Raw genomic sequence first — 16,201 nt, forward strand, 5'->3', positions numbered from 1 at the left:
AATGTTTCATTCTTCTAAGAGCTATTTCTCCCAAGGTTTTAAAATGGTCAAATAGAGTTCTTCTGTTTGTTTAAAAAACACCACCTTCTTAAGCAATAGATTTCTCTTGAAGGGTGTATGAATCTTTTTGAATTATAGTTTTTTTCCAGATAGATGCCCAGGAATGGGATTTCTGGATCATATGGAAATTCTCTTTTTAGTTTTCTGAGAAAACTCCATACTGTTTTTCACAGTGGCTGCACCAGCTTACATTTCCACCAACAATGTAGGGTTTACCTCTTCCTTTTAACATTTCTGGCTTTTATAATGTACACAGTGGTATAGTTATACATGTAAATAAATAATAGTCATATATAGGACTATGAGGGGCTTCCCAGACCGCACTAGTGATAAAGAACCCCCCTGCCTAGGATCAAGAATCTCCTGCAGGAGACTTCAGAGATGTGTGTTCAGAGGAGGGCATGGCAACCCACTGCAATATTCTTGCCTGGAGAATTCCATGAACAGAAGAGCCTGGTGGGGTATGATTCATAGGGTCACAAAGAGTCAGATACATATGAAGCGACTTAGCATGCACGCACGCACAGCACTATGAACTCAAAAATTTCTGCTGGAGTGTGCAGTCAAAATGGTTTGGAGATGACTAACCTCGACTATTGCAGTTTGTCACCACGCCTTCAGTCCAGCTTCCTTGCAATTCTATTATTCATTATGAGTTAATACAAGTAAAGTGTTCAGAATAAACTGTCAATTATTATTATTATTATCCTATTCCCAAAATTAACTTTCTGCTGCCTCTTAGATACTCATAATCATGCATCTGGACTTTTATTTAGAAGTCTTTAATAAATAAGCCAGTTCTTATATTAGGATTTCCTGGGTTCTGGTCTGCTTTGCCAAGTCTTTGTGAGCACAGGCTGACACTGGGCTCTGGCTAGTTAGAGCAGAAAGACTGCTGTGGTCAATCACCTCAGTAAGATGTGATCACTCTGCTTACAGCCTCTCCCTTAATCTCTTCCCCTAACATGTCACTTCCCTAAATCACACAACTGATTATGTCAGTGTCCACTGCAAAAAAGCTGGTGAACTTTAGACTATAAAATAAGGTCCACATTCCATTGGGAGAATGAGGCGAATAATTGGTTGAAAAGTTGCTACCTAGGATTTGTAGAGTTTTGTGTTCTGCTGTATTTGCTGAGAAAAGGAGAAGAGCACAGTGTAGGGCTTCAGAGGCAAGTGGCATGAATTCAAGCCCATCCCTATTATGTATAGTTTTTTGGGTAAATCACTTCCTGTCTCCGTGACTTGGTTTTCTTCTATGCAAAATTGCATAATGATACCTGCCTCATAGGATTGTAAGATAACACATTTCATATTCTTGGGAACCAATAGGTTCTTAATAAATGGTAGCACTTAAAAAAAATTGAAGTATAGTTGAATTACAATGTATAGTAGTTTCTGATATATAGCAAAAGAATTGTTATATTCTTTTTCAGACTAATTTTGGATAGTTATTACAGGATATTGAATTTAGTTCCCTGTGTTGTATAGTAGGACCATTGTTTATGTGTTTAATATATGGTGGTGTGTATCTGCTAATCTCAAACTCCTAATTTATCACTCCTCTACCACCTTTCCCCTTTGGCAAATTTGTTATGTCTGTGAGTCTGTTTCTGTTTCGTAAGTAAGTTCATTTGTATCATACTTTAGACTCCACATGAGTGATATAATATGCTATTTGTCTTCTCTGACTTCATATAGTATGATAATCTCCAGGTCCATCCATGTTGCTGCAAATGGCATTGTTTCACTTTTTATGGCTAAGTAATATTCCATTGCATACCACACGTTCCTTGTTTAAATTTTTATTTTATATTGGAGCATAGTTGATTAATAATGTTGTGTTGGTTTCAGGTGTACCATAGAGCGATTCAGTTATGTATATACATGTATCTATTCTTTTTCAAATTGTTTTCCCATTTAGGTTATCACAAAATATTGATCAGTGTTACTGTGCTATATGGTAGGTCCTTGTTGGTTACTTTTTAAATTTTTATTGGAGTACAGTTGATTTTCAATATTGTGCCAGTTTCCACTGCACAGCAAAGCAACCCAGCGGCACACATACATACACTTTTTTTCCAGTTCTTTTTCCATATAGATCATTATAGAGTACTGAGTAGAGTTCCCTGTACTGTACAGTAGGTTTCCATTAGTTATCTATTTTATATATAATAGTGTGTATATGTCAATCCCAATCTCCCAGTTTGTCCTTCCCCATATTTCCCCCTTTGTTACCATAAGTTAATTTTCTACATCTCTGACTATATTTCTATTTTGTAAATAAGTTCATTTGTACCATTTTTTTTAGATTCTCCATATAAGAAATATCATTGTTTGTCTGATTTACTTCACTCAGTATAATGATCTCTAGGTCTATCCATGTAGCTGCAAATAGCATTACCTCATTCCTTTTATGGCTGAGTAATATTCCACTGTGTATGCCACATCTTCTTTATCCTTTCATCTGTTGATGGACATTTAGGTTGTCTCCATGCCTTAGGGATTATAAATAGCGCTGCTATGAATGCTAAAATGCATCTATCTTTTTGAATTATGGTTTTCTCCAGATATGTGCCCAGGAGTGGGATTGTGGGATCATATGGTAACTCTATTTTTAGTTTTTTAAAGAATCTCCATACGGTTTTCCATAGTGGCTGCATCAACTTACATTCCCAGTTGGTAACACTTTCATTTGTAATATTTTCACACCATTAAAAGTCTTCACTAATGGGATATTTAACATATTCTAGTTAGAGAAGATTTCTTGAAAGAAATGACAAGCTGGGAGCTGACATAAATAGGAGTGTTGCAGGCTCTGACAACAGAGTGTAGTGTGGCATGGCTGAAGCAGAGACAGAACTGGGAGGGAAAGATGAGGCTGGAGAGCTAGTCCAGAGTCAGGGAAAGAATGTCTTCTCTTTTTTATGATATTGCAAAGTTTTAACTTCTATTCAATTGCAACCAACTTAATTTCCATAAACTAGCATATGCAAAGACCACTCCATACCACACTCAGAAAACTAAAGCAGCATCTTTATTTTATACATACAAACAGTATAAAATGTTTTTGTAAGAGCTGTGTTTTGTTTACAATATATTATATTGCTTCAAGCCAATGCCAACAGTTCATACATATATTCCCTATTTTATTGTGTTTACAATATATTATATCATTCAATGTCACTACCACAGTGTTATTTCTTTCTCTCTCTTTTTTAATACTGAATTCTCTGGAATCATGGTAAGGTCATGGTAAAGGTAAAATGTATTGTGAGTTTAAGGGGTTAAAAAATGTGACAAATGTCTAAATACATGACAAAATAAGTTGAAATGCTAAGACCTCAGCACGTTTAACTGCTTCATCCAAACCCTTGTGATTTATGCATTTTTGTTCCATTTATCTTCTCTAATGTTGCCCAGCCCCTCAATACCATGAATGCATTGTACTTTTGGCAATTATCTGCCAAGTACACACTGAAAAGACAAGAATTTAACCTGAACAACTGACATAACATAAAGTTGGTCCCAAAGCACTTAAACAAGAAAATCTATACCATCATGCTACAGATGCACTTAGAAAACTTAAAAGGAAGAGTAAATATCAGCTCAGTGATTTATAATGAGGCTAATAAACTTCAGGCCAGTATCCTTAACTGTAATAAACATTACTTGAACATTCAACACATGAAAGGTTAACAAAGGCTATGAACTTGGTGTAACTTAAAATGTTTCAGATGTCGGAGTTCACCAGATGTAATTGGATTCAGGTGGGTCCTGCCGCGCCTCGGCCTTTTCAACTGAAGGCGTGTGCTGCCTGAGCTGGGCGCCTGCTGGCCTCAGGGCATGCAGGAGGCTGGCTCCATACCCTGCAAAATTATTCACAGCTTAAAAGAAAAGAAACTACAAAAACAAGCTCTTCAGATTCATTATTCACCATTCAAATAAAATCCATTTTTCCCTTTCCAACCCAGAGTGAAAGACCACAGTGACCACAAAAAGCTACCTGAATGATGAGATGTTACAGGTTCAAGATCTCTTTTGAAAGAAATTCATTTTGCTAACTCTGTCAAATCTGGCTTCCATTGAATCTCTGATTCACTATATATTTTGGTCATGCCACGCTTGAAGCAAACTTGGGATGAATATTATTGAATGGAAGGATTTTCTCCATCCAAGGGCTTGTAAGGATCGAGCACTGAGGTCTCATTGCAGGAGTGCTTCTGCAGAGAATGTTGTCATTGATCCTTTCATTGCCTTGCAAAACCAACCTCCATTATTATTGATCTAGTTCAATAACAACAACCCCCATTCTTCATACAGATCACATGATTAGGCATGGCTATTGCATTTACACAAAGAATTAAGGACTTCCATAAGTCAGACAGAGAAGGAGAATTATTGTATGACATCCCTTGTATGTGGAATCTAAAAAGAAATGATACAAACAAATTTACTTACAAAAAAGAAAGAGACTCATAGACTTAGAGAATGAACTTATGGTTGCAGGGGGTGAAGGGGAAGGATGGGTAGAAGGGATAGCTAGGGAGTTTGGGATGAACATGTACACACTGCTATATTTGAAATGGACAACCAACAAGGAATGCATAACACAGGGAACTCTGCTCAATGTTATATGGCAGCCTGGATGGAAGGTGAGTTTGGGGGAGAATGGCTACATTTATATGTGTAGCAGAGTCCCTTTGCTATTCACCTGAAACTATCACAGCATTGTTTATTAATTGGCTATACCCCAATACAAAATAAAAAGTTTAAAAAAAAAGAATCTAAAAGAATTTAGGAAAAGAGAAGTGTTTTTTAAAAAGTACACCGGTACACATATTAGAGAAGGGTTAGGATTTGAACTGACTCCTCAGTGGGCTTTTGTGAGCTTTGGTCAAGATGGGTGTCTAATGATAGCATTTCCAGTTCATCGTAAGAGGAGTGTAACACAATAACACAATGTGAGTTGTGAGTTACACAACTCAAGACTTCTTTTCTTATTACTTATGAAATTCTGAAGATGCCTGGGTCACTGACTCACTTCTGCTGATTTCCTAGAACTGATCTAAGACAGCAGTTAAAAATCTGCCTCCATCTTCCTGTGCATTGGAGTCAAGTTTGGCATTTCATTTGTTCCCTGTGGTTTTTTAATGCAGGCATGCCATTAAGTAACTGCTGATAACAGAATACTTTGTTCCTGAATGTTTTTCTTTGAATTGTCAGTATGTAGGCTAGTAGCTCATGGACCCCACCAAGACAATGAGCCAACAGTCCCTACCCTGCTGCTCACCCTGCCACCCGTGAAGCCCAAACCTCCCTGGTGAGGCAGAGCCTGAGCCAGGAAGTCTGTCTCCAGTATCCTCCTCCCAACTCAGATGTCTGGGTGCCTGGGACCTCCCAATGTGTCGCCTCACTGGGAATCTGTTCTTAGCAGAATTCTGTGCCTCACAGCTTCCTTGTCATCTCCTTTTAAGCAAAATTAACCTCATTCTTTCAGCCTGATTCTCTCAGCCACTGTACAGAATGGCTGGAGGGCCTCTCCTGTAAAACATGCTTGCATGTTAATCAAGCACCAAGGCATCTTCTTGACATGCATGCCTGAATCTGAAGGCGGCAGAGATGACAAAAGCTTTCAGCAGCAAAGTCTACAAGTGAGGGTGCTACTGGGGCTGGGAGACCTGTCAGAACTGCTCATCTAAACTGCATGCATGAGGGCCTCTCACTCGCCTTCTTGGAATGGTTAATTTTCTATAGGTCTTTTACCTGAAGGAAGGTCCCCTTCTGCCCCACTTGGTACCATTCCATCATTCCCACCTGGGTAAAGGAGCCATTTTCCAGAGGAACTCCACTTTTTGTTAAGCTATGTCCACCTGAAGCCAATTCAATCTACCATCCAGCCAAGGCAATGGTGGAAAAAAGACTCAGATCAATGGCTCAGTGTAGCCTAGGCCAGACACCAATATACTTTAAAACAAACAAACATATAAAGCTACACATAACTGGTTTTATACACATCCGAATAGTACAATGTGTGTTATAAAATATGTACAAAATAGGAATTCAAGATTGAGATATATAACTATACATATAACATTTCTACATAAGTGTAATAAAAGAACATAAAATATTTTTTTAATGTCTTCAAACTAATATTTTCCCTCAGCACCCAGATGAGTATTCCACACTCACTGGGCTATATGCATCACCCTTTGGAGACCACTGATTTAGAAAAACACCTGATATGAAAGTGATCTGTTCACTTTGTGTACATTATTTTGGAAACAACTTGATAGGCACAATCTGGACTTCTATTAATCAAGGGAGCTGCATGACTGAATGAAGCCTTCCTTTGCCCACAGAAAGTAGCCAGTGGGTCCATCCTCAGCAGATAGAGTTCAAGCTACAGGATGAACCTGCAGAAATGCATTATTTATTTCCTTCACTTGCTGATTGACTGCCCCTCCCTCTTGAATCTGGGCACCACCAGGAAGGATCTCTTCCGTCTGTTCACTGGTATGTTTCCAGTGCCTGGATTCATGCTTAGCACGATATCAATCAAAACAGAATGACTGAATTTAGCAACTTTAACTTTCATTTTGTGTATAAAATAGACCAGTGGTTTATTATCCTATAGCTAGTCCATTTTTGGTGGTCAGTAAATGTGAAAAAAAATATAACTCCACATTAACATCTCTCCTGTACTTCACAGACCTTTTCTCTCCCTCGAAAGAACCCATTTAAAGCATCCCCAAACCAACACAGTGTAAAGATTTTACAAAGCAAAACTCTTCATGTTCTAATGCTCCTTGATCAATCCTGAATGATAAAATGAGACCCGTGTAGCTACTGATCTACATTTGATTTAGAAATCTTACTTTTACTCATTTCTATCATAGTTAACATACCATATTACCAAACCAACCTGGAGTACTAATTTAACCTGGAAAATATTTGTGGTGATATTTTACAGATGTGGTGGTATTTTACAGTGATGCTTTCTTTCCTCTACACTCTAAAGCTTAGAGAGTTCTGGCAGTAGTGGGGACCACTGGAGAGAGCAGGAAGAAGAGAAGTTGGTTTTATGCAAGGGAAAGCAGAGTTGAGTTATGGCTTGTCTGTCCTGGCCTTTGGAGCCAGGAAATGGACAGCAAGAGTCTGGCTCCCCAGACAGTTCACACTCACTTTTATTGCAGTGTCTCCCGTGCCAGCCTTCCCGACACTGGCATGTGTTGGGCTCGCTGCAGGCTCCGTGTTTGCCACAGCCGGGCTTGCAGACAGCTAGAGTCAAAGGAGAGAAATAGAATGTTTCCCGAGCTTTCACCGGTTAACAGAATTACGCAGCTGTCTTTCCTGCAGTTCTTTCAAATGTGTTAGTTTTGGCTTCATCCCTTCATGTGTTTTTCTAAGTGAATCTCCAGCTAGAAGTCAGTTTTGGACTCTTTTGAGTCAGTCCTGGAAGTGATCTAGACTTGATGTTTCCCATTGACAAAAGATACTCAGGAGGACTTTGAAACTGCCAGGCAATGGAAGTTTATCTTCCTTAAGAAAACTCCTAATAGTTAAAAAGTTTGGTGGTGTGTGCAAATGTGTTTTTTTTTTTTTTTACATGCATGGATTTCATATGTCTTTGGTCTACCTCAAGAAACATAAATGTCAGTGAAGAAAGGTTAATTGTGATGCCTCAGCAACATGCAGTAGGTACAGAAGTTAGGAAGTAAGAGAGAAGAGATCCCTGCTAGTTTAACTACCCCATAACATAGGTCAGCTGTGTGTACAGGGTACTTACGCTTTGAACAGAGGTCTCCTTGGTAACCCTTGGAGCACTTGCATTTGTTTTTACCAATGCATTTGCCTCCATTTCGACAGGGCTGTGGGCATTTGCCTGAAATAGAAGAATGCAAATAAGCAAGGAACTCTGTTCTCCTTTCAGAGGCAATTACATTTTTTCAAAGGAATTGCAAGGCTTTGAGAGGATCAAGGCTTTTAAGTGGCAGTTATTTCCACTTATTTTGGATCAACCCTGGCTTTGTTACTGTTTGAGCTTCATTTTGGGGACAAATAGGCTCATATTTTTACTTATAATTTTGGATATGAATCTTCCACAATGAGTATTGTTCAAATGCTGTATTTACGTCACTTTTTTTTTTAATTTATTTTTTATTTTACTTTACAATTCTGTATTGGTTTTGCCATACATTGACATGAATCCACCATGGGTGTACATGTGTTCCCAAACATGAACCCCCCTCCCACCCCCCTCCCCACAACATCTCTGCATACCAGCCCCAAGCGTGCCATATCCTGCATCGGACATAGACTGGCAATTCGATTCTTACATGATATTATACGTTTCAATGCCATTCTCCCAAATCATCTCACCCTCTCCCTCTCCCACTGAGTCCAAAAGTCCGTTATACACATCTGTGTCTTTTTTGCTGTCCTGCATACAGGGTCATCATTGCCATCTTTCTAAATTCCATATATATGTGTTAGTATACTGTATTGGTGTTTTTCTTTCTGGCTTACTTCACTCTGTATAATCGGCTCCAGTTTCATCCATCTCATCAGAACTGATTCAAATGTATTCTTTTTAACGGCTGAGTAATACTCCATTGGGTATATGTACCACAGCTTTCTTATCCATTCATCTACTGAATTCTACCCAAAATTTCGAGAAGAGTTAACACCTATCCTACATCACTTTTTTGACAATGTTTTAACCGATTCATAAAAACTTGTAATTTAAGATATATTAAAAGTGAAGATATGGATGGCCCCCTAAGTGATCTTTCCTCTGAGTTCTGATTTTTGTATGTCACTATTTCTGAAAGCAGGCCTATACCTAGACACGATGACTTCTGCCTTAGCCTAGGATTCTCCAGAAATCAGGACCCGCTTGCAGAGTTTATCTGGGGAAGTGATTCTTGGGATGAGGAATAGGGGGCAGGGAGAGTCAACAGCAGAAGAGAAAAAGCCAACACAAAAGTATGTTTGTAGGTTGTTCATCACTACAGGCAACTGGGCTCTATTCTGCAGCATCTTTCTGAGGAGTCAGGTATATGGACTGCTCCTTCAAGTTGCCTGAAGGAAGAGAGAAGGGAGCGTTTATTCATCTGCACCAATGTCCGCTGACCAAAGGTTACCCCATGGAATAACTTTCTTGAATTTCTAGTTTGTGACTACAGATTATATACGTATAATCTGTATATATGTGCAGTTGCTCAGTCATGTCTCTCAAGAGACTTCTCCAACACCATAGTTCATCAATTCTTCAGTGCTCAGCTTTCTTTGTGGTTCTGTTCTCACATTCATACACAACTACTGGAAAACTATAGCTCTGACTATACAGACCTTTGTTGGCAAAGTAATGTCTCTCCTTTTTAATATGCTGTCCAGGTTTGTCATAGCTTTTCTTCCAAGGAGTAAGCGTCTTTTAATTTCATGGCTGCAGTCACCATCTGCAGTGATTTTGGAGCCCAAAAAAATAAAGTCTGACACTGTTTCCATTGTTTCCCCATCTATTTGCCATGAAGTGATGGGACCGGATGCCATGATCTTCATTTTTTGAATGTTGAATTTTCACTCTCCCTTTTTCACTCTCCCCTTTCCCTTTCATCAAGAGGCTTTTTAGTTCCTCTTCACTTTCTGCCATAAGGGTGGTGTCATCTGCATATCTGAGGTGATTGATATTTCTCCTGGCAATCTTGATTCCAGCTTGTGCTTCCTCCAGCCCAGTGTTTCTGCATAGAAGTTAAATAAGCAGGGTGACAATATACAGCCTTGATGTACTCCTTTCCCAATTTGGAACCAGTCTGTTGTTCCATATCCAGTTCTAACTGTTGTTTCCTGACCTACATATAGGTTTTTCAGGAGGCAGGTAAAGTGTTCTGGTATTCCCATCTCTTTAAGAATTTTCCAAAGTTTGTTGTGATTATATATATTTATATTCAGTACTCAGGAGTCTCTGGTGGTAAGTGAGAGACATCTGGCTCAGCTCAGGTGCAATCAGACTATGTTTGTACAGATTAGGTCATAGCAGTGATGGAGGGAAAGGCTGGCTGAAAAGGACATGAGGTGGGGCACACAAAGTCCTTGATTCCACACTTGGGCATTTTTCTGGAATGTCTCAGATCCTAATAATACTTCATGCTTTATCTCTGTGCCAAATGAGGAGTGCTGATATTTTCACAGATCTCTGCATCCCAGGATTTTAGAGCTGGATGTAGATGTAAAAATCATATTTTTCTTCTTTCTTTCTTCTGAAGCCATTTATTCTCCATTTGCAGTCTAGAATTTTCCATCCTGAGGCTGAAGTTTTTTCTGGGTAAGCATTATGCTTGACCGACATGAAGTGAATCCCATATGAAAATCATTTTGGTAGAAACACTTTCATTTATTTATCCAAAATGATGTTCCTCACATATAAATAATCCAACATGTACTCACTGTGGAGATTAGAGAGACAATTGAGATGTTACTGTCTCTCAGAAAATTGAAATGCCATTAGAGCTGTAGGCTTTTCTGACACAGGGATGTTTCACAGAAAGGTATTAAAACAACCTTAATACTTGAATACCACCTTTCTATCAACCATTAAAATCCAAAAGAACCCTTTTTGCTAGGTTTGGACACAAAGAATAGCATTTACTCTGTGGTCAAGATCCAACTTCGATTTAAGGAAAGGAATATCTAACTCTGAATTTCCATTTGTATCAAAGGAACATCTGATCCCATCATATGCTCAAAATTGGATACTCTGCAATGTACTGGGGTTTTTCAACTAAGCAAGATGTGGGACAATAATTATATGGCAGAAAAGATAGAGGATGTATTGTGAACTACTTGGGGGGCCCAAGGTTCCCCATATTCCATGAGATGTGAACTTAGTATCCAGAGAGAATGGAGAGAATGGCTGAGAGAATCTTTTCATTGTCCCCAGGGATGTTTTTGTTCCCTTGGCAAGAGGAAAGTGAGGACCCTGAGGCTCACTGCAGCCAACAAGGAAGACATTCTCTCCTGGTTATCACAGAACAGAACTCTCTTTGCAGGTGACTGTTAGAAGACCATTCCTAGATCACAGCTCATGGAACCAAAATATCGTGAAGGGATGACTGTTTTAAAGTTCAGAATTCTATAAATGTCTTTAATATTGACTTTCTTTTCCTAAAAGTATATTGTGAACAAATTCTTATCGTTGGATAGTGGAACCCTGAGTCAACATGAGAAATCATAGATTTTTACCCAAATGAGACTAAGCACTGCCTGAGGACAAATAGATTTGACGAATTCTAAAAAAATTCAAATTTTAGCTATAACCAGTGAGGACAGTGAGATAAGGTATTGACAAAATAAAGATATTAAACTTCCTCCACCCATCAGATTGTGAGGTAAATCTGTGACCATTCTTCACATAGAAAAAAGATGAAAGTGGTTTACCATAAGTGCCAACAACCACCATCTCTGAGTCTTAGAATTTTACAAGTGATTTTTACCTGTTTTATCCAATATTCTAATTTTTTATGGCAAACATTTTATATAGATTACCTTTACAATAATAAAATCCATCAAGGTATTAAAAACCCACTTTTGGTACAGTATAAATAATTTGTTTTTTTAAACTGAAGGTTCATTAAGGAATCTTATAAAGTTTATGAACCTTAAAGAACAAGAAAAACATATGTACATATATCCAGATACTTCTAACCATTGTCTTAGTTGTTAACTTGCAAGTATATCTCACAATCAAGTCAGAATGAAGTTTGAAAAGCCATCAACTTTGATAGAGGCCAGGAGAAATAATAATAGCATCAGAATATATATTTTATCTAAAAAAAAAAGAGAATAACAAATATTGGTAAGGATATGGAGAAACTGGAACCCTTGTACATTGCTGGTGGGAATGTAAAATGGTACAGCCACTTTGGAAAATAGTTTGGCAGTTCCTCAAAAAATTAAAGAGTTAACATATGGTCTAGCAATTCCACTCCTAGGTATACTCAGGAGAACTGAAAACATGTTCACACAAAAACTCGTACACAAATATTCATAGCAGCACTACTATTTGTAGTAGCCCTAAAGTGGGAATAGCCCAGGTGCCCATCAGCTGATGGATGGATAAACAAAATGTAGTTGGTATATCCACACAATGGAATATTATTTAGCAAGTAAAAGGAAGTAATGATATATGTAACAATAGAGGTGAACCTTGAAAATATGCTAAGAGAAAGAAGTCAGACATGAAAGGCCGTCTATTGTATAATTCTATTTATATGAAATATCTAATACAGGCAAATCTAAAGAGACACAAAGTACATTAGTGGATTCCAGGGGTTTGGGGTGAGGACCATGAGGAGTGACTGCTGATGGGAATAGGGCTTCTTTGGGGGATGGTAACATGTTCTAGAAGTAGATGCTGCACAACTTTGTGAATATAATCAGTATCAATTGTATGCTTTAAAAAGTGAGTTTCACGTATGTGAATTATGTCTCAAGTTAAACATAAGATATATAATTCAACTTTTTGTCTCTATTACACTATAGGCACTTTTCAATACAAGGCCCATTTTAATTTTTCCTGGTAATATGGTTCTGGTGATAGAAAAAAAAATTTCCTAAAAGGATTTGAGTATAACTTGTGATGGCAATAATCAAGAGCTTTCAAAGGCCCACATTTTTGGGTCAATTAGGGGAAAAAAAAGAATAGCAAACATTATCTCTGCCAATGGAAAGGTCATAAACCTAAGGGCATGAAAGAGCATATGTCCATGAAGAGAAAGGAACCCATGAACAAAGATTCATAAACATCAACCAATTAAGTACACAAAGTCTGAGTGTAAGTGTGTGGAGAAAATTGAGGGGAGTTAGTTCAGAGATATCTTTATCAGGGCAGGGTAATTAACAAGAACAGAAGCCACATCCTGACAATTAAATTACACGTTCTATGAAAACTTCAGAAGTATTTCATTTGAACTCTATAAAAAAAATCGTCATTTCAGCTATTACTCATTGAAGTGAAAAAATCCCCACAAATAAATTAGAGGTTGAAAGTTAAAATAGTAAGTCAGTATTATTTAATTCTGAACCCACTACAACTTCAGAAACTATGGCTAGAGCAAACACAGTGGTGTTTTATGGACATAATACAGCTGGAGGTGAAAATGCCATATTCCAGAACTTCCAGAAAAGTAGGGACATGCTCACTCACATTCCTTTTGTTTCTTCCTATGCCAGGCTTTGGTGTTATCTGTTTTGTGGGTCACAGAGCAATCTAGGGTGAGGTTGGCTCATTTCTGAGTTGAGCAGAGAGCTTCAGTGACGGGAAGATAACAGGGCCAGGGCAAAGAGTTTGGTATCCTGATTCCCAAAACAATGATTTTATACCACATTCCACCCTTAAATTTGTATTTTTTTAACCATAAATAAACACTTAAGAGACACTTCCTCAATCTAGATACAGAGCATTGTAGGCACACCATAAAGTTCTGTTGTGCTCCCAATCACTATTCTGGTTTCTATGATCTCCTATTACTCTTGCCTGTTCTTGAACTTCATAAAAATGGAATCGCCCAGCATGCATTTTCATGTGTCTAACTTCTTTTGCTTAGCATAACATCTGTGCAATTCGTTCACGCTGTTGTGTGTGCTATTAGATGCTTCTGTTTTTTATTGCTCTTTACCTTACTTCCCTCCTTTTTCTTGAGTCTATCCTTTGCTCTGAGATGGATTACTAGGCTCTGGCTGGTTAGGAAATGTGGCAGTGAGTGCCAAAGGGGGATAAAAAGACTCTATGCCTGCAGATAAGTGAACAAATTCCAGCTGTCCTAAAGCTCTGGTGTACATTTCTAGTCTGAAACTATGGACTCTCCATAAGAAACAGTGCAACATGGTGAATAGTGCCAAACCAGATGTAACCGAGTCAGAGAGTGTTTAATGAGTCAGCTGAGCTGATCTATGTCACTCCTCTACCCCACTGTTAGCCAAAATGGATGGTGGCTGAATCTAGTAAAAAGAAACCCCTGGCCTGAGACCTTAGACAAGCTATTCATTGTTTCAGGGCTTCAGATTCATCATCAATAAAGTGAAGGGGTTATTTGGTGCTTCTAATGTTCCCCACCCCAAACAAAGACAATGCAGGTCAGTACTCACTTGTTTCACACTGTTCTCCCTCTAGTCCTGGAGGGCAAATACACTTTCCAGGGTAGAAACAGGTCCCTCCATTAAAGCAGGTGGCTGAGCAATTTGCTGTTAGAATGAATAACAGGGTATTGCATTAGGTAGTCACTTAAATCTAACAACAACATTTCATTAAGGCTAAGTGATACTTCTTAGGCATCTGCTACTTGCCCATTTACTTATTTAATAAAATAAGCCATATTGCCCAGACAGCAGTGGTAATCAACTGCTTGACCATTTGCAGATTCAGGCAACATAACAGGATACCGCACGCATGACACCAGACCCACCTCTAGGGGTTTGTTTGCCTCTTAGTGAAAAAAGGCAGCAGTGGGTAAAAACAAATATCTTTTTAATTTTATTGTAAATATCTATGCTCTTAAAAGGAGAAGAATGCTATAAACCCAAGAAAAATATTTAAGATGAATGAAGAATAAAAGGAGAAAACCTTCTTTGGAACAGATAAAAGGGAGAGAAGTCATAAATATTAGGGTTGGACAAAGGAGAAAGCAACTTTTTTCCTGATTAAGAAGAACAGGGATGCATCTTATATAACAGAAATTTTTGAAAAAATAAGTTTTTATGACGTTGGCAAGAAAGAATAATTATATTCAGGAAAGGGCAGCCTATTCCCCTTTATGAGATCCCATAGGCAGGGAAGTGGAGGCAGCATGAGCTAGAGGGATGAAGCAAGTGGTGTGATTGTGGGAGTCCAATAAACTAGATTTTCCAGGTGCTAATCAGACTGCTGGTAGTTCATCCTAAACCCCCCTTTTTAGAGTCAGCTTCTGGAGTTTCACCGCTCACTGGCACCTAAAATAGAGGGAGGACAGAAATGAAAACGGGGGAGAGCAAGTATCTAAAAACAGACAAGTTGGCTCATTCTATAACAGAGATGAAAATAAGAACTCAGCTATTCCAGTTTTATGGCCTATTTGTTCTTGTCCTATATAAAACAGGCCAAAATTGGCTGTAGGTGAATGAAAGCTGGAATAAGCATCCAGGAAGAAAATCAGAAAGGATTTCCAAAAGTTCTAAGTGTGTGCTTTCTTTGCGGAAATGAAATCCAACTAAAATATTCTATGAATATCATGCTTCCTAAATGATAAAGCTTTGTTAAAAATGATTATCATAAGTATCTCCTAGCTTAAGGCCATGCTGTACTTGTCTTGGCAAAATCAAGCTTCCTGTCATAGAGAGTAACAGCAGCACTGGAGGACAGGATTTAGGATTTAGGAGAATCCGTTTCTTGAGCTTCCTCTTTGTTACTTGCTGCTAACATTGTTGAAAGTGAAGTGTTGCTCAGTGCTGTGTGACTTCACAACCACATAGTCTGTAGCTCACCAGCCTCCTCTGTCATGGAATTCTCCAGGCAAGAATATTGGAGAGAGTAGCCATTCCCATCCTTCTCCAGGGCATCTTCCCCACCCAGGGATCGAACCCAGGTCTCCTCATTGCAGGCAATTACCATCTGAGCCACTGAAGCTAATATTAGGGCTGGATCTTTTTTTTAATTCTTATTATGGAATGTTTCACATGTTTGTCTGTCATCCTTACACAGGGGCCATGCTAACCTTCTCTGCACTGTTCCAATTTTCTCATGTGTATTGCCAAAGTGAGCAGAGGACAGTTGTTTTTGTGAGCATGTCCTATCTCCCCACTTGCCCCTGTTTCTCCTGGGGATAATAGGAGATGAGAAAATGTCAGGATCTGTGTTCACCTGGCCTCTCGCTGGCCACTATCCTTACTAACGTGTAGAATGCAATGAACCTGGGAGTTCAATCAAAAGGTACAGAATGAGACAAGCACTACAGATGTGGCAAACCTTGAATCTGGCCGCACCCTTAATGACTGCATAACGCTGGAGCGTCTCTCCATCTCTGTGTGCGATGACTCTTGACTAAGAAAATGAGGCAGAGACACCAAAGGACTTGTACTGGGGCTGAAGGTTTGCTGGGCCACTATT

The 16,201-nt window shown here is 38.7% G+C and overlaps 1 protein-coding gene and 1 non-coding gene across 3 annotated transcripts in view; both read right to left on the minus strand.

Moving 5' to 3' along the window:
- Positions 1 to 3,075: 3,075 nt before the first annotated feature.
- The window catches only part of WIF1 (WNT inhibitory factor 1), an 88,892-nt gene continuing 75,766 nt past the window's right edge, over positions 3,076 to 16,201 (minus strand). For both annotated transcript variants that reach the window (XM_040233382.1, XM_040233383.1), the window contains 4 exons: positions 14,209 to 14,304; positions 7,850 to 7,945; positions 7,246 to 7,341; positions 3,076 to 3,929 (listed from right to left, as the gene is read on the minus strand). In XM_040233382.1, the coding sequence (XP_040089316.1) occupies positions 3,808 to 3,929; positions 7,246 to 7,341; positions 7,850 to 7,945; positions 14,209 to 14,304 (410 nt within the window). In that variant the 3' untranslated portion in view covers positions 3,076 to 3,807. The remainder of the gene's footprint in view (positions 3,930 to 7,245; positions 7,342 to 7,849; positions 7,946 to 14,208; positions 14,305 to 16,201) is intronic.
- Positions 15,752 to 15,863, minus strand: LOC120858948. Its single transcript, XR_005719977.1, has one exon. It is a non-coding gene; the product is annotated as a U6 spliceosomal RNA (small nuclear RNA).

This window comes from Oryx dammah, unplaced genomic scaffold (genome assembly GCF_014754425.2).
Source record: "Oryx dammah isolate SB20612 unplaced genomic scaffold, SCBI_Odam_1.1 HiC_scaffold_29, whole genome shotgun sequence".
NCBI classification, from domain to species: domain Eukaryota; kingdom Metazoa; phylum Chordata; class Mammalia; order Artiodactyla; family Bovidae; genus Oryx; species Oryx dammah.